The sequence below is a fragment of the Panthera leo genome, chromosome A2 (genome assembly GCF_018350215.1).
Source record: "Panthera leo isolate Ple1 chromosome A2, P.leo_Ple1_pat1.1, whole genome shotgun sequence".
NCBI lineage: Eukaryota > Metazoa > Chordata > Mammalia > Carnivora > Felidae > Panthera > Panthera leo.
Genome location: NC_056680.1, coordinates 14337851 through 14356058, shown reverse-complemented (window position 1 = coordinate 14356058; position 18208 = coordinate 14337851). Strand labels below are relative to the sequence as shown.

Sequence of the window (18208 nt, the reverse complement as noted above, 5' to 3'; positions counted from 1 at the left end):
AGCTAGCTAGATAAAATAACACTCCCACATGCAGATGCTGAAAACTTCTTAAAAGGATAAGTGTACAGGGATGAGACAAGGGGAGAGGGCCCTTTGGAGGGAAATGCTCCCAGGCCAGAGGGAGAGTGCTTTATAATGTAGGAAAATCAGGAGGCTGGCTCCTCCAACAGGCAGAACCAAGAACATAAGACAAATATGCAACCTTCAGTGGACTGAGAGGTGCCACTGCTGTGACTTTCCCACTCATTATTAGCAAGTGTCTCAGCAGCTTAAAAGTCCATCCCCTGTGTTACTTACTAAAGCAAATCTCAAGCTCTACACAGTAAACTCAAACCCCTCAGCTCATCCCCACAGCCCACCTTCTACCTGGGCCATCAGTTGTGTGGAATGGCTGCCAGGCCACAGCATCAGTGTGGGCTCGCTCTGAGGGAGCCCATGTCTCACACAGTTCCACAACAACAATCCCCATACTATTCAGCAGCTTCATCTCTTCTCCCAGCTTGTTGCTAGACTCCTCCATGGCAGCAGCTTTTTTTTTTTCCATTCACCTCCATATTCAGTGTGGAGCAAAACAATATGGGTTCGGTACGTGCTACTGAGTTAAACCTACATTTCTGTCGATTATCCTCATGAAACGTACGATTCCTGGGGTTTGCCTTATAGGTCAAAATGAAGCAAACAAGTACTTTCATTAAAAACTCTGCCATTTGGACTTTCTGAAAGGCGAATATATAGAGTCCCACAGACTGAGGCTGAGACAAGGAACAGGAATCTGGGGAGATGGTCCAGGCATGGGTATAGACATCAAGGGCCAAGCCGCTGAGCAGGGATGGTCTCAGACAGAGGAAAGGAGCCACCCTGAGTCCTGTGCTACGTTTGTTCAAAAGAAGAACTAAGTCTTACTTACTCACTGACTGAAGCTGGGTTCTTAACCCTTAGTGGTCTGAAAACCTAAGATACTCCAAAAATATAGGCACTTTCTCTCTCATACACCATTAGGAAGGTACTTGGTTTACCTGCCTGGCCAGGAGCTCCATGGGCCCTCAAAGACCTGGACTAAAAAGATGCTAGGGAGACCCTCCTGCAACAGTCCAGTGACCAGGGCAGTACACAACATCCCAAAACTTAATCATGAGATTAAAAAAAAAAAAAAAAAAAAAAAAAAGACAAAAACCTGATTTTTAAATGGTAGCAAGTTAAACAGTTAAAAAATACACAAATTCTACCTGAAGCCTAACCCCTCACCTGAGGGAAGACCTGGCATTTGCTGTGGCTGTTTTCTGAGTTACTGTGACATGCTGGAATGAGGCTGTCTGACCCCAGGAGAAAATGGTATGGCCTGGAGAGGGCTTGGTGCATATCTGAGGTGTGTACATTTTGATTTTATGTATGGTCAGGTGCTCTTTTGCTGAGAGCAATCTTCTGGATTTATCTAGTGAAGGAGTTGGCAAACTTTTTCTTAAAGGGACACAGTAAATATATTCAGCTCTGCAGGTCTTTCTGTCTCTGTCCTGATTACTCAGCTCTGCAGTTTTAACAATATGTCCTCCAATGGGCATAGCTCTGTCCCATTCAAACTTTATTTACCAAAACAGACCACCAGCCTGTGGGACATAGCTTCCCAACCCATAACCTAGCACTTTCCTGGACAAAATTTCACACAACCACATACAACGTGTATGTATCATGCTCCAATTGTGCCCTAATATATCAATAGTGTTGAAACAAATCTGCTTTTCCAAAACGAGCATTATCACAGAACTGACTGCAAAGAAAAACAGGTTTCAAAAAACGACTTGGACATGTAAATTCAACCTGAGCGCAGGACTCAAGGTTAACCCTTTTTAAAAGAAGAAATTTAGTTTCGAAAAGTGCAGAGGGAAGAGCACTCACTGAAGGGTCAGTCTGTCTCACTATGCGGGTCAATTTTATTCCATCCTAAAAGCCCTACACACTCTCAAGATAAATAGGTCCCTCGTATGAGGAAATTATGTGCTATAAACTCGATTACTGCAGTGAATCAAACTTTAACCCAGTTACAGAAACAAGCAGTTCCTCAGCACTCATGCCTGAGCATTAGACCAAAGCTCTAAGGAAGAGCACAGGGAGATGTGAATAACCTTGATGGGCACAGGGCTGGGAGGGGGTGGGGTGAGCCCTTCTTGAAATAGGGTTGTTTGGGAAACCAGTATGGCTCAGTAGGTTGAGCATCCAACTCTTGATTTCAGCTCAGGTTATAACCTCATAGTTCGTGGGTTCCAGCCCCGAGTCAGGTTCTATGTTGAAAGCACAGAGCCTGCTTGGGATTCTCTCGCTCGCTTGCTGCCACTCCCATGCTGGTGTTCTCCCTCCCCGCCTCTCAAAATAAATAAATAAACTAAAAAAAAAAAGAAAAAGAAAGCAAGAAAGCAAGAATAGGGATGTTTGAGCTGGGATACAGAGTATGACCTGAGGGGCACCTGGGTGGCTGGGTTGGTTAAGCACCTGACTCTTGATCTTGGCTCAGGTCATGATCTCAGTTCCTGAGTTCCAGCCTCGCACTGGGCTCTGCACTGACAGCTCAGAGCCTGCTTTGGATTCTTCCCAACCCCTCTCTGCCCCTCCCCCACTCATTCTCTCCCCCCCCCCCTCTCTCTGTCAAAATGAATAAACTTAACAATAACAACAACAAAAAACAGTGTGACTTGAGCACACTGGGGCTGGTTTGCTAGAGACTTGGGGGTCCCTGGGAATGTTGTGCAGTAGGAAGGGAGGTGCAGGACCCAACTTCTCCAGGTAAGCAGGACTCCACCCTTGAGGACTGGGAAGAAAGAGGTCATCTGTGCCAGGGAAACTCTTGAGAAGGGGAGGGGGGAACATCCAGGGGGATGATGCAGGTCCATACCACAATACCCCCAACTGTCCCACTCTAAGGAAGGTCCTGGGCAGAAGGCTGCACTGTCATAGCATCCTGTCCCACTGAGATCTCTTAACAACGACAATCCTCACTTGGTGCATTCTGCCTGTGGCTGCAGCTCCATGGCCTACTCCAGCCCGGGGACAGCAAGAGAGCCCCAGGAACCTTCCTAGAACCTTTCAGGGGCTCAGCCTCCATCTGGTCACTGCCTTGGTCCTTCAATTCTTCTGACCTTTATATGGACACTGGGCCTGACTAGTGGGCATGTCACTTCACCCCCCAACCTGGTGGTGCCCTGTCAATCCCACACTGGGGCTGTCTGGACCTGGGGTCTCAATGCAGGTTTTCCTAGCCTTCTGCTTCGTGTTAAGAGAAGCCAACACAACTCATCAGGTGGACAATCACTTTATTAAAATGAGACACGTGACCAACAAATTCTTCTATCCTACTGAAAGGACTCACTCACTCTTTCAAAGGTTTCTCACAAGGTAGACAATCTTACTGTCAGCCTCCAATGGCCATGGCGCCTGGGCTCCAGTTTCTGGGGAAGGTGAGGCACTGAGAAGAGAGGGAAAGGGACAAGGAACACACAGCACCCCAGACTTGGGATCATTTGACCCCACTCAATGCACACCCTATTGGTAGAAGAAGCACATGGGAAACCGGGGCATTGACAAGACAGCTCCCCATATCCCAAGGCTGCAGTGCCCCAGGCTAGTTGCACACCACACAACCTTGCACCACAAATATACATATATGTACACCCACATTCATGCATACTCAGACACAAGTGCCCACACACACATGCACACCACATGCACTCACACACGTGCACAGTTTTCCTCTCCTCTTCCCACTTCCAAATCTTGCCCAATTGTGTCAGAAAAGGTCTTTCTCTGTTCAATTCTGAGCAAAAGATCAGCAGTTCTTATGTGTGATCAGTATTCATTCCACTCCTGATCCACCTGTCCCGAAAAGGAAAACCCTAAAGTACAAAAATTAGATTAGAATCATCAACTTCTAAAACCCATGAAAAAACCCAGAGCCCTGAGGGACCTCAGGTGGATCCCCATGCACCTCAGCCACTTCAGCCCACACCTTCCCAAGCCCTATCCAAGACAAACAATTTCACACCTGGCTGGAGCAGCAGAGTTTTCAAATCACTAGCACTGAAACCATGCTCATTGCTACTACTTTGTGCACACAGTAATTTAAGCTTCCAGAGAAGGCAAAGAACCAACTGCTGCTTATGGTTGTTTATCTGAGTAATGCCTTAACCCAGAAGGGAATTTCTGCAGCACAGGAGGCTGGTCAGTTACTAACCACCTAGGACACCCCATCTTCTAGTTCACAGCCTGTGTGGCCCAGCAGGATGTGGATGCTGTCAGACTCCTAACAAATACTGCTAATGCAGCAGACAGCGACCTCTCCAAGGGACCAGTGACCCAGGGGGTGCTTCATATGTAGAGAGCAGAAGAGTAGCTCAGGGTCCCCACCTTCATGGGAGCATAAACCCAGTAAGGGCTGTGAGATGCATGTGCTCATCACCATGTTATTACAAGTCTACACCAGAAAAGTAGTTCACCCTGCTGGTCCAAAAGAGGAGGGGGAAGAATATAGAAATGCTTCATTTGAGCTGGGCCCCAAGGGCAGAATCTGGACTTACAGAGATTGAGGAGGGAGGAAAAAATGCTAGAAACGATGAAGTGACAGAAATACATAAACACGTGAAAATCCATCTCCAAGAAAAGTAAATGAAACCAAATAGAAGGAGATCCAAACTTTAAACAAGGATTTTTTACATGAGAGGAGATCATGTACAAGGAAAAAGCATCCCTGTTGGAAAGACCACTTATATTCAGTGTGAAAAGGCTCACAGTGATGACAGGGCCTCCCACGGACTTCCTTGGGCACCAGATGCCCTCCAGGACTCCAGGGACTGGGGGTAGGGTGGAGATCAGGACCAGCCATCAGCCTGTGAGAGTGAGAAGGGCTGGAACCAGCAATTGGGTCCTAAAGGATGGGTGTGGAGGGAAGCTCTGAGAGCTGTGAAATAGCACAGAGTACACTCCAGACACATACACACAACTTAAATGAATGCCTCCAGTCACTCCATCAAACAAATCAATCTGAGCACCAGCACTACCTTCAGAGGACCTCCCTGTTCCCAGTCCCTATAAGTGCTCTCCACTTAACCCTTCCAGGAAAAGACACCATTTGTAAATGTAGCGCTCAGCATGGACCAGGAGCCAAAAGGGAAGGTTAAGTTCAGGAGCATCTCAGCCTCCTAACAGGGAACTTTAAACATCTCAGGCATACCCACACACCACACTCCATCTGAATGCTAATGACCCATTCAAATATAAGCCTGTTACCACCAACAGGGTGGAGGAGTCATGCAAGGTAAAGTCAGACCAAGACCAAGAAGTCCATCCTATCTGGTCACCTTCAGTCCTTGGTTCAAGAACCAAAAAGAGAAACAGGTTGTTAAGTGAAAAAGAATAACAAGAATCAGCACCACATTTACAAATAAGCACACATTTACAATCTTGATTGTTTGTTTTTAAAGATTTTATCTTTCTTTTTTGTTTTGTTTTTTGAGAGAGAGAGAGAGAGAGAGAGAGAGAGAGAGAGAGAATGAGAATGAATGCACACGAGCAAGCAGGGGAAGGACAGAGAGAGAGACACAGAATCTGAAGACAGGCTCCAGGCTCTGAGCTAGCTGTCAACACAGAGCCTGACACGGGGGCTTGAACTCCCAAACTGTGAGATCATGACCTGAGCAGAAAGAAGTTGGATGCTTAACCAACTGAGCCACCCAGGCACCCCAAGATTTTATCTTTAAGTAATCTCTACACCCAACATGGAGCTCGAACTCACAACCCTGAGATCAAGAGTGGCATGCTCACTGACTGAGCCAGCCAGGAGCCCCTACAATACTGTTGTTTTTTTAAAGTGGAGGACTTGTAATTGAGGTCTCTGAATTAATGTTTTGGGATATATTTAACAAAGTTAACCTGGAGAGCAGAAACCAACATACTTAAGTGGTGGCCATCAACATTTTAAAGACAAAACCTTAATGGTCTTCAGATTCCTAAATACAAATCACAGACTGCCCAGTAAAGAACACAGCACCGGTAGTATCTCACTCCAGCATTGTGTGTGGGAACAAAGCAGGTTTTGGGACAAGTCGTCTCCAGAAAATAGACAGTCACGAGGCCGGCCTGCTGACAGTTCTCTGGGCTGTTCAAACTCACCCCAGGGATGTACAGGGCCAGGCCTGGGACATTAGGTCCCCAGGCCTCAACCTCCATCCCTAGAGTCATGGGAGAATGGGGGGGCACAGGGAATGGGTACTAGAGAAAGCACAGATCCTATCCTGGGAAGATAATGTAGGGAATATATTTTTATCTTCTCTCAGACACAGCTGATCTCCTGCAAACTTCTGAAAATAGGGAACAATGTGGACCACACAGATCCCACTCAACTCCGTCTGCACTCCGGCCCCATGCCTTGGCTTCTAAGCACCTTTTCCCAAAGACATGAGATCGAAAGCCCATCTTCATCTCCAAGTCATAGCACACAGTAGGAGAAGGTGCACTTATACTGATCACAAGTTAAGAGTGGGGAAAGACTGTTAACAAGTGTCTTTAAAACTATCAGTAGCTCCCCTAGGCTCATACTGGAGATAAGGACTTGGCTTTTGTGTTTGCTCTCTCAAAAGTGCCCAGTGAGCACCCAACACCAACCACCTGGAAGTGGACCGACATGAGCATCTGAACTGCCAGCAGCCAGGGCCATTGGGCCAAAGCCCAACCCTGCAGCCAGAGAGGAACAGATGCTGTTGGGGAAGCACATAACACAGAAACAAAGGTACTGCCTGTGAAGGGGAATCTGAGCAATATTAAATGTCCACAGGGAAATAGCAACCAGGAGTCCCCCTGGTGCGGGATGTCACTGTGAGGGCGAGCTGGCTACATTTGCCTCCCACGGGAAAGGAACAGCCTCTGTTCCTTCCCAGCTGCCTCCTGGGCCATGTGCCTCCATGGCCTACAAAGGGTTACACCTGCCATTTCCATGCCATCTGCAATGTGCCCATCGGGTGTCACATCACAAAATGGGAAGTCTTAACCCTTCCAGTGCCAACTCCCTCAGGGCCTGGCCAAGACACAGCTCTAACCACCAGCTCCATTGAGGCCCATGGCTGGAAATGGCAGGGAGGTTTTGCACAGACAATTGCAGGAAGGGCCAGAAAAGCTACCTCCATTCCTAGGAGGAGACAGGAGTAGAAAGTAGGGGAACCAAGGGTGCTTCTTTTGTCATTTTCATCAGGGGGCCCAGCAATGTGGGAAAGCCTGGAGGCTCTTCCTGGGCTTCCTTTGTCAAGCTCCTCCCTGCACATATTCTGTGGTGTCAGAGCACACTGGCAGCTGCCCCAGGAGGATCAGAGCCAGCAGGGAAACTTACTTCTAAGACTAATGTAAGTTTCTGGTCTCAATAAAGCCCATGGGCCTAAGAAACAGTTCCTACCAGCGAAAAGTTCTCTTAGCACTTTCTGTACAGCTGTAAGAGCTGAACCAGAAATCCCACATTTAGCTTCTACCCTATAAGTGGAAATCTTCCTCTTGGGCAGGGAGCTGTTCAGATACCTACAATAAGCTCTGGGAAACAGCAGAACTGGACTTGAACGTATCATATTAGTGGCCCTTTTGTAAAAGATACTGTTCAAGATAAAAACAAGGCCCTCACCACATCCTTGAGGTCTGGTCAGCCTCTCTGACCTCATCTGCCATCTGTGCCCCACCAACCCTGGACCCCATTCTCTTACGTCACACCGACAGTCTGGCTGCTCCTCTGATGGTTAGCTCACTCCCACCCCAGGGCCTTTGCACATCCTGCTTTCTCTGCCTAGAAGTCTCCTCCCTCCAGGTCTCTGAACTACCCTCTTTTATAGGTCTCACCTGAGAAACCAAAATGGCACGTAGCTCCCTTTCACACATCCTTGGTGGACCTCTAACCTCTTTTCCACTTCATCACCACTTAACATTCTATTTATTTGTCTATGTGCCCTCCTAACCCCATCTCCCATAAGAACATGGAACACCTCTTTGTTCACTGCTACCATCCTAGGGCCCAGGATAGAATAAGGGCTCAATACATAGGTGTTTAACACACAAGAAAAAGCATTTTCAGAATTCCCAGGTATCATTCTCCCTTCCTAAAAAAAACCAAAATGTCTTCAGGCCAATTAAAAAAATAAGGATCAAAAACAAAACCCTTACCTCATAACAAAATTAACTCAAAATAGGTCAGAGACCTATTAAAAACTAAACTTATAAAAACTCTTAGAAAAAAGCTGAAGGGTAAATTATGACCTTGGATTCAGCAACAGATTATTAAATGTGACACCAAAAGCACAATGAAAGAAAAAAAAAAAGAAATTGGGACTTCAACAAAATTAAAATCTAATGTGCAAAGGACACTAATAAGAGAATGAGGGGTGCCTGGCTGGCTCAGTCAATACAGCAGGCGACTCTCGATCTTAGGGCTGTAAGTTCAAGCCCCACATTTGGTGTAGAAATTACTTAAAATAAAATCTTAAAGGGACCCCTGGGTGGCTCAGTCACTTAAGGGTCTGACTTTGGCTTAGGTCATGATCTCGCAGTACACAAGTTCGAGCCCCAGATCGTGCTCTGTGCTAAGAGCTCGGAGCCTGAATCCTGCTTCAGATTCTGTGTGTGTCTCTCTCTCTCTCTTAAAAATAAATAAACATTTAAAAAATTAAATAAAAAAAATAAAATCTTTAAAAAAGTGAAAAAACAACCCATGAAATAGGAGAAAATATGTGCAAATTATTTATCTGATAAGGGTGTAGTGGCCAAAATATATGATGAACTCTTATAATTAAACAACAAATCCAATTAAAAAATAGGCAAAGGACTTAAATAGACATTTCTCCAAAGAAGATATTCAAGTGGCCAATAAACACATGAAAAGATGTTCAACATCATTTATCATCAGATAAATGCAAATCAAAATCACAATGAGATACTACCTCAAACCCACTAGGATGGTTGTTAACAAAAAAAGAAAAAAGAAAAAACAAGCGTTGTCAATGATGTGGAGAAACTGGAACCCTCATACACTGCTGACAGGACTATAAAATGGCGTGGTGACATGGTTAACAGTCTGCCAGTCTCTCAAAAAGTTAAATACAGCATTACATATGACCCAGCAATTCTGCTAGGTACACAAGCTAAGAGATGTGAAAACATATTCACACAAAAATCTATACACAAATGTTAAAAGCAGCACTATTTACAATAGCCAACAAGTAGAAACAACCCAAATGTCCATCAACAGATGAACAAATGAACAAAATGTGATATATCCATACAATGAAGTATTATTCACTCATAAAAAGGAATGAAGTTCTGATTCATGTCACAATGTGGATGAACAGTGAAAATACTACGTTGAGCAACAGAAGCCAGGTAAAAAAAAAAGGCCACATAGTGTATGATTCCATTTATATGAAATGCCTAGAACAGGCAAATCCACGGAAACAGAAAGTAGACTAGTGGTTCCTAGGGCCCTAAAGGACACAGAGATGAAAGAGGGGATAGTGACTGCTAATGGGTACAGGCTTCGTTTGGGGATAAAAACGTTCTGGTATTTGATAGAGATGATGAGTGTACAATAAATGCCAATGGATGCATTAAATGCCAATGAATTACACACTTTAAAATGGTTAAATTGGGGGAGTTTTTTAGGTTCTGTGAGTCAACCATCCAGTTCTCACAGAGTCTGAGGCCACAACAAGCCCACCCCACAGGTGGGAACTAAGAACCACCTCCAAGCAAAGGAAAGCTGATGCCTGGTTGTGTGGCTATGTGGTACACACAAGAACCAATCTAGCAATGGGGAACCAAGGCAGAAAGAGGGTAAGGCCTCAGACAACTGGGGTCACACAAACCACCACCATCAGAATACGATTTAAGTCAGGCTCATCGTAGGCTTCATACGGTCTAAAACCAAAACAACACATGCTACGGTTTTACATTAACACATTACTGGGAATGTGCCACCCACCTAAGTCTCACAGGTGTTTTACTCATCTGTCCAAATACCGGCTTAGTTTCTACCAAGAACAAGGGGCTGACTGGGCCCCTGGGACACCCTGGGGCCTCCTCCCTGGAAACCCTGGGAAGATATGCAAGAAGGCAGGTGCATGGGCAGTGGACATCAGGCGGAGAGACACACAGTGAGGTCCCTATCACTCTGAGAGTTGCAGTGATCCCTAGATCACACATGGAATCAAACCATCTACTTTATCCACTGGCTATAGCTCCTATGGACAAATGACACCAAGAGGGAAGTGAGACTGGTCTCTAATCAAAATTATATTATGTCAGAAAACAAAGTATGGGATATCACAGAGTCAGTACTGAAGTGAAGAAGCACATGCAGGGGTAAGGTGAGCTCCAAGCACTGGGCAGGGAAGCCAGGGGCTCAGAGATAGGAAGGTGCCATCAGCATCGCAGTACATCAAGTAGAAACCAGAATGCCTGGTTCACCTCAGTTTTCCTCACCTGTGAAATGGGAAATGCTCTGACGGCTCCATGAAGGGTAGCTGTGAGTATTATTATTATTGAAAATAAGACTGCTGGAAACGGAAGTTGTTCCACCTGACAGGCCACCAGCCACAGCCCCTTAGCAATTCCAGAATCTCTGCTGAAAGTATTCTGCTTAAATTTAACCACAGTGGCCGCCACCCTTTTGTAACAGAGGACTCCCCTGCCCTGGGTGATGTACGTGATAAAGCTCCCTGAGGAATATATATGCCTGGGTCAAGCCCATTTTTCAAATATTTGATTACGGAAAATTGCAAAAGTAGCAATGCCCTCAGAAGTAGCACAAACAACAGGATTCACAGCGCACATGCACCACCCAGGCTGCAGGTCTTCCATACACTGCTCCTTTCCCCCATACCCCACTAGCTCCTGTGAAGCAAATCCTACACAACATTCATTTATGAATGCACTGGTCAGTATTTGTATCTACAAACCACTATAATTCCGTGACCTGACCTCCAACAATTAACAAGCATTTCTTAGTCTTTGTCAGAGTCACACTTAGGTCCTCCCAAAACCTTTCCTTTCAATCATTTATCTTATTTCCCCACAGTCAGGTTTGCTGGTGGCATCCCCGTAGTATAATGCAACATGCCCCTGATTTACTATAAACTAGATTCTGCGGCCAAAACAAGCACACATCCTTCCAGTAGCACAGGTACCCTTCTTGGGTGCAGGCGGCCACTGAGGATCACTGTCTGGACTCACCATTTTATTAGGTGTCTGAAAACTTATAAACTTCTAACTCCATCATTTCATTTTAATTAGCCAGAATATGTCAATAGCAGCACTGTCCACTAGCCACATGTGGCTATTTAAATAGACTAAAATTAAATAAAATTAAAAGTTGACTTCTTCAAACTATTCCAGGTGCATTGGACAGTGAGGGTACAGAGAGTTCCAGGAAGTTTTGTAGGGCAGCACTGATCTTGTTCTCACCCACTGTTTTGTTCCTCGAGAGTTCAGTCCATAGAAAAGAGGATAAATGCTTGTTTCTTTCCCTTTATTTACCAATTTTCGAAATGAGTTGGTTCCCTAGCACCCCCCAAAGAGGACCAGCAAGATTCTTCCTTTCCTTTGAGTACCAATATAAATGAACCTGTTGATTTTTAACACATTTGACACTCCAAATTGGGAATCTGTTCTTATTCATACTCCCGTCTCACCGTTAGTAGTCTTACACATGTTCCCAATGCAGATTTAGAATTAAAACATTTTAGCTTAAGTGCCTTGATTTTATACTTGCATTTTTCTTTGGTGCTGAAAATTCTGGTTCTTAAAGACATTAATTACTACTTATTTGTTATCTCCTATAATACAGTTGTCCCCACTTATCCACGGTTTTGCTTTCCACAGTTTCAGGTACCTGTGGTCAATCATGGCCCAGGAGCAGATGATTCTCTGACATATCATAAGGTCAATAGTAGCCTAATGCTATGTCACAATGCCTGCGTCACTCACCTCACTTCATCTCATAACACAGGCATTTTATCATCTCACATCATTACAAGGGTGAGTACAGTACTAAGATTTTTGAGAGAGAGGCCAAATTCACACAACTTTTACTATAGCATAGCTATAATTTTTTTTTTAATTTTTTTTAAACGTTTATTTATTTTTGAGACAGAGAGAGATAGAGCATGAACGGGGGAGGGTCAGGGAGAGAGGGAGACACAGAATCGGAAGCAGGCTCCAGGCTCTGAGCCATCAGCACAGAGCCCGACGCGGGACTTGAACTCACGGACCGTGAAATTGTGACCTGAGCCAAAGTTGGCCGCTTAACCAACCGAGCCACCCAGGCGCCCCTAGCATAGCTATAATTGTTCTATTATTAGTTATTGTTGTTAATCTCTTATTGTGCCTAACTTATAAACTAAACTTTATCATAGGTCTGCATGTATACAGGAACAAATCACAGTATATATAGGGTTTGATACTATCTGCGGTTTCAGGCATCCCACAGTGGTCTTGGAAAGTGTTCTGGTGGGTAAGGGGGCACTACTGAAACAGTAGTGAGTATTGGTATTATTAACCTATTATTAACCTAAAAATAATTCTTAAAGATAGTTAACTGATTTTTTAAAAAAAGTTTTTGCCCTTACAGCATATCTCACTAAAACATTTATAGTCTACTATGTTTAAAAGTTGAGCAAAGGAAATCCTGAAACATTAGTTAAGTCACAACTTGGATCACAACTGACATACACCTAGATTCATATTAATTTCCTTTTGCTTTTTAGGGTCTGCTTCTCTCCCCCCGCCTCACAACTTGCCATACTTTTGTTTCATAATTATGTAAAACACCCATCTGGTGCTACACAGAAAAGAAAACCAGAGACATCTCCTGGTAACCCTGTCCTCTCTCATCCCTCCTCCTAGAAATAACCATATTGTTCATTTATGGTTTGTATTTCCATATTTAAAAATAAAATAGAAGCAAATACACATACATCCATGTCCCTCCACCTTTCCTTGGAGAGGTAAGCATACTGTATCTCTTTATCCCCCACCTTGCTTCTTCCACTTCTCATTTCACCCTAGAAATCCCATCACCATGACATAAGGACGTCCCTTCTTCCTTTGCTCAGGGGGCTTGATGCCATCCCCACCCAGGAGATCCATCCCCATAAGTCTCTAGCCCCAACTGACAAACATCTAAGTCATTTCCAGCTTTGTTACTTCAGAATGTTAGAATGAACATCCTTGTCACAATTCTTATGTTTGACAGTGTATCTTTGTGATACATTTTTCTAGAAGCGGAATTTCTGAAGCAAAGGGTAAACAAATCTCTCTCTGAAGAGCTGTGAGCCTCCAAAAGCAATATATGGCAGTGCTTGATTCCCATCAATAGACTGGTACCCACCTCTAGGGACAAAAGGTCAGAAATGTTGTCTTGAAACTCCAATGAGCATTATTCTTAGTATCAGAAAGACTTGAGCATCTTCTATACCTTTGGTAAGAGCCATCTGCACTCACTTTTTTTGTGAACTGTTTTCCTCTAAGTCACACCCATTTTTAATCCTTAACACCCAACATAAGGCAAAGTCACTCAGCACATGAGCAGTGTGTACCTGCTGAATAAACAGGACCCCTGACAGGCAAAAATTGAGGGGCAGATGCCACATCCATTAGCCCAAGCAGGCAGTCTGACCCAAGGTGTGCACACCTACAACTGTGTACAGTGTGGGGCACTGTGTGGGGGCTGTGTGCATATGTCAGGCTCACCAGGAGCCAACCCTCCTCCTGTCTTGCTCCTCTTCTATGCTTATTAAGTTCTGGGTGGCAGAAATGGGGAGACCCGAGGTGACCACAGGCCACGGTTCAACTGAAAGGGGGTGCTGGGCTGGTGTTAAACAGAGAAAACAGAAGGGGTGCCTGGGTGGCTCAGTCAGTTGAGCGTCTGACTTCGGCTTAGGTCATGATCTCATGGTTCATGGGTTCCAGCCCCCTGTCAGGCTCTGTGCTGACAGCTCAGAGCCTGGAGCCTGCTTCAGATTCTGTGTCTCCTTCTCTCACTGCCCCTCGCCTGCTCACACTCTGTATCTCTCTCTCAAAATAAATAATAAAAACAATTTAAAAAATTAAAAAAAGAAAATACAAAATCAATTTGTTGAAATGACTTACACCCCACAACAATGAGTACACAAGCTGACATATTTATAAATCCTTAAAAAATAATTACTCAAGGGTATTTTTTTTTGCCCGTTTGACATTAGCCATCACATGCCATGACTATTTACAGACTGTCCTTTCCCATCAAACCCCTTCATGCAATGGCTGTCTTCCCTCCTGGACAGGGAAGGAGGAGGTCTGTTTTTTTCTTTTTCTTTCCTTCTCTCCGCCATCTTTTCTTTCTCTTTCTTTCTTTTCTTTCCCTCTCTTTCTTTTCTTTCTTTCTTTCATCATTCATTCATTCCGCAAGTACTTACTGCTCTGACCATGGTTTTTTTTTTTAAACTATTTTTTATTTTTTTATTTTATTTTATTAATTTTTTTAACGGTTCATTTATTTTTGAGACAGAGAGAGACAGAGCATGAACGGGGGAGGGGCAGAGAGAGAGGGAGACACAGAATCGGAAGCAGGCTCCAGGCTCTGAGCCATCAGCCCAGAGCCCGACGCGGGCTCAAACTCACGGACCGCGAGATCGTGACCTGAGCTGAAGTCGGACACTTAACCGACTGAGCCACCCAGGCGCCCCTATTTTTTAATTGTTTTATTTTTGAGAGAGAGAATATGAGTGAGGGAGAGGCAGAAAGAGAGGGAGACAGAAGATCAGAAGCCAGCTTTAAGCTGACAGCAGTGAGCCCAATGTGGGGTTTGAACTCAAGAACCATGAGAGTATAACCTGAGCTGAAGTAGGATGCTCAACCAACTGAGCCACCCAGGATCCCCTGACCATGTACTTTTGAGTTAACAAAGGACTAGGCAGAAGCAGGAGCACCTAGCCTAGGACCTCAGAGAACCCTAAGCTAGCCTACTGCCTTCAGACAACAACCGGGACTGCAGGACAAGGGCAGGCACTCACCACACTGGGCTGAGCTTCAGGTGAGACCTTTTCCAGATGTAAAGTTCCATGATTTTCAAATGCTAATGTCTAAAGATAGCCTGATGACAGCCAAGTGCCAGACCCATCCTCTATGGATGCCCCACTATGCCACCAACACCAGGTAAGAAGCCATTAGGACCAGGTATCAAGCATCATCAACACTGGTGATCCTCAGCTAGGTCTATGAAACCAGCATAGACTTTAGGTCACTTCTTGTCTCCAGAGGGCTCTGAGGGTCTCAGGTAGAGCTAGGGCAGGGGGGCGTGTAAAATGGTAGAGCTGCCATGACAACAGTCTGGCAAGTCCTCAAAATGTTCACCAGTTACCATATGATCCAGCAATTCCACTCCTAGGTATATACCCAAAGGAACCAAAAACATATCCACACAAATTGTGTTCACAAATGTTCATAGCAGCACTATTTGCAAATGCCAAAAGGTGGAAACCACCCAAATTTATCCTGATGAATAAATAAGTGGTCCATCCATGCGATGGAATTACTCAGCCATAAAAGCATATGAAGCACTGAATCATGCTACAATGTAGATGAACCTCAAAAACATTACTCTGAGAAAAGCCAGACACACACGTTATATAGTCTAGGACTCTGTTGATATGAAATGTCCAGAACAGGTAAATGTATAGAAACAGAAAGCAGATAGATTAGTGGGAGAGGGAGGATAAGGAATGACAGCTAATGAGGATGGAGTTTCTTTTGGGGGTGATAAGTGTTCTGGAACTAGACAGAGATGATGGTTGCACAACTCTTGAATATACCAAATAAATAAACAAACACTGAATTTTAAATCATAAATCGGTGAACTGTATGGTAAGCAAATTATATCCTGATTGTAAAAAAACAAACAAACAAAACTAAAGCACTGCTAAAGCTTTTGTTAGAACATTCTGGAAATGTTTTCCTGCTAACAGGAATACTTGACCATACTTTTTTTTTTTTTTTTTTGCTATATGCAAGTAAGAGCTGAAACCTCACAAAACCAACCCCAACTCTCGTCTTGAAGCAGGCAAATCCAGGCAGCCGGTTCTCACCCCATACAGCTATGCTGTTAGAGAGACATGCACCCCTCAGCAAGTCACCTGCTGGCTAGCCTGTAAAAGCAGCTGACCAACTCAGGAGGTCCTCCAAGCTGTCTTAGAGTTCTAAGACAATTCCCAGTTCTACCTTCTTCTCTAGGTAAGTAGTTCTGGGCCAAAACATGACTGGCCAGACTCTGATGGTAACAAGATAAAAATTCCACCCAGGTCTCAGGCTCTGCCCTGCTGGGTCCTTTCAGCCCTTGAGAGTCCTAAGCAAGGGGTGAGGCCGGCTCAGTTTCCTCACAGGTGTGAGTTGGAGTAAGGGCAACCAGTACCAAGCACCAGTGCAGGGCCCTGCACTACCGACAGTGGTGAGGGAAAAATTCTACTCATTTTGGTTAGTGTTGGGAAATCACAAAAGTGGCCAGAGGACAAAGGCCACCTGGCTAGGATTAATTATCCTCTTCCTGATCTTACCAGGAAGGTTTATCCCATTTAGGCCTGGGCTTTTCAAGTGAGTGAACCCTGAGATAGGAGGGGTGAGCAAACAGCCTCCCTGGAAGGAACAGGCAGGGCCTGGGTGATCCTGTGGTAACAGCCCAGTACACAATTCTGGAGGAACTTGACTCTCTATTTCCTCTAGGAGGTAGCTGTAAGCTTCTGAAGCAGTGCTCAGTTTCAAATGTCCAAGGAGCTGAATGAGGTTCACTGGACAAGTCAGAGCCTTCATTCCAGACACCAGACCTCAACCACTCACCTGGCTTCTGGGCATGGGATGCTGGTCCTACCAGCTGGCCATGGCGGCAGCTACGTCAAAAGGCAACTTGTGTCAACGTGCTGACCAACCTAAAAAAAAGGACAGAAAAAGAAATACTGAGTTTCCAAGGAAAGTTTCTGGAATGTATGGACAATTTTCAATGTCTCTGACCCCTGGAATTAGTAAAAATTTAGATTAAAGTAAAATTTAGATTTCAGAGCTCTGCCTCTACTACCTTCCACAAGGAGGCAGGCTGAGGAAATAAATTTCAATCACTCTCTGACCTATGACCTGATGCAGTGCTAACCAATAAACACTAGCATCCCAGACACTGACTTCAGCAATATGGACACAGATATGAGGTAGTAACATGCAGCCACACACCAACATACTGAACACACAGAAAATGGCTCAACATTTCAGTTATGACAGTAATAACATTAATAGCAGAAACAGTAATACTTAGAATTTAACAGGTGCTTAGTAGCAAATTCCAGTTACTATGCTAAAACTCTGTATCTCTTTGAATCCCCAGGACAACCTTGGGGTTACATGATCATCCCCATTTTCAGATAAGTGATCTAATGTGTCTAATATTCAGGAGTTTGCCCAGGGTCACCCAGGTCTCGCTCTACAGACATGACTTCTTTGCTTCCCGGTCCACACACCAGGGAAACCACTCACCATTCCAGGCAGTGCAGGGTTTGCCCTCAAGAAGCTGAGGGTGCAATGTGCCCTGGGCCCAGGCAGACTTTACCTCCATAGGGCAACTTGAAGTTTTACCCCAGGGATCATCTCCACAGGAATTACAAAACTGCCCAGGGAGGAAGGAAGTACCTGTTTTACAGACAGGAAAATTAAGGATCAAGAATGTTCAGAACTCCCCCAAGGTCACAGAGACAGTGTGGCTCCAGGACTTCCCCCTCCTTTATGACATCAGACACGCAGGGCTCCAGGCGCAGAGGCTAAACCTAGAGAACCAGCCAAATCCCAGACTCCTAGGCAGTGCTATCAGTTGCAGCTTGCCGAATATTGTCAGTATCACCTCTGTTGTCATTCTTTGAGCCCACATGACTACCAGGAGGCCTGGCTCTAATATGAAACCTTTATTTTTAAACTGGGTTCACAACAATTCACAGTTCATGGATAGCGAGAAACACTCCCATGGGAGAACTTGCAAAATAAGCAAATATCAATGAACTCTATGCAAAGACCTTTGGGCACCAAGGAGCACGCATGGCATCCTCCTCAGTGAGGCCCAGGGCCAGATGTAGCCACCACCAGGGCTAGTTCCTGGGGAGGGGAGCGCTTTCTGCCACTCCTTTTTGGCCCCATT

The 18208-nt window shown here is 44.9% G+C and overlaps 1 protein-coding gene and 1 long non-coding RNA gene across 13 annotated transcripts in view; one reads left to right on the top strand and one right to left on the bottom strand.

The window, feature by feature from the left end:
• Positions 1–18208, bottom strand: part of GATAD2A (GATA zinc finger domain containing 2A) — a 101530-nt gene that overhangs the window by 42526 nt on the left and 40796 nt on the right. For 4 of the 9 annotated variants that reach the window (XM_042929011.1, XM_042929016.1, XM_042929012.1 and 1 more), the window contains exon 2: positions 16873–16961. In XM_042929011.1, the coding sequence (XP_042784945.1) occupies positions 16873–16887 (15 nt within the window). In that variant the 5' untranslated portion in view covers positions 16888–16961. The other 5 variants (XM_042929009.1, XM_042929017.1, XM_042929015.1 and 2 more) reach the window with 4 other exon arrangements.
• LOC122214227 lies at positions 12011–16874 on the top strand. 4 transcript variants are annotated; one of them, XR_006199801.1, is made up of 4 exons: positions 12011–12042; positions 13285–13485; positions 16054–16272; positions 16759–16874. It is a non-coding gene; the product is annotated as an uncharacterized LOC122214227 (long non-coding RNA). The 4 variants fall into 4 exon arrangements; XR_006199799.1 differs by lacking the exon at positions 12011–12042 and adding an exon at positions 12380–12542; XR_006199800.1 differs by lacking the exon at positions 12011–12042 and adding an exon at positions 12677–13010.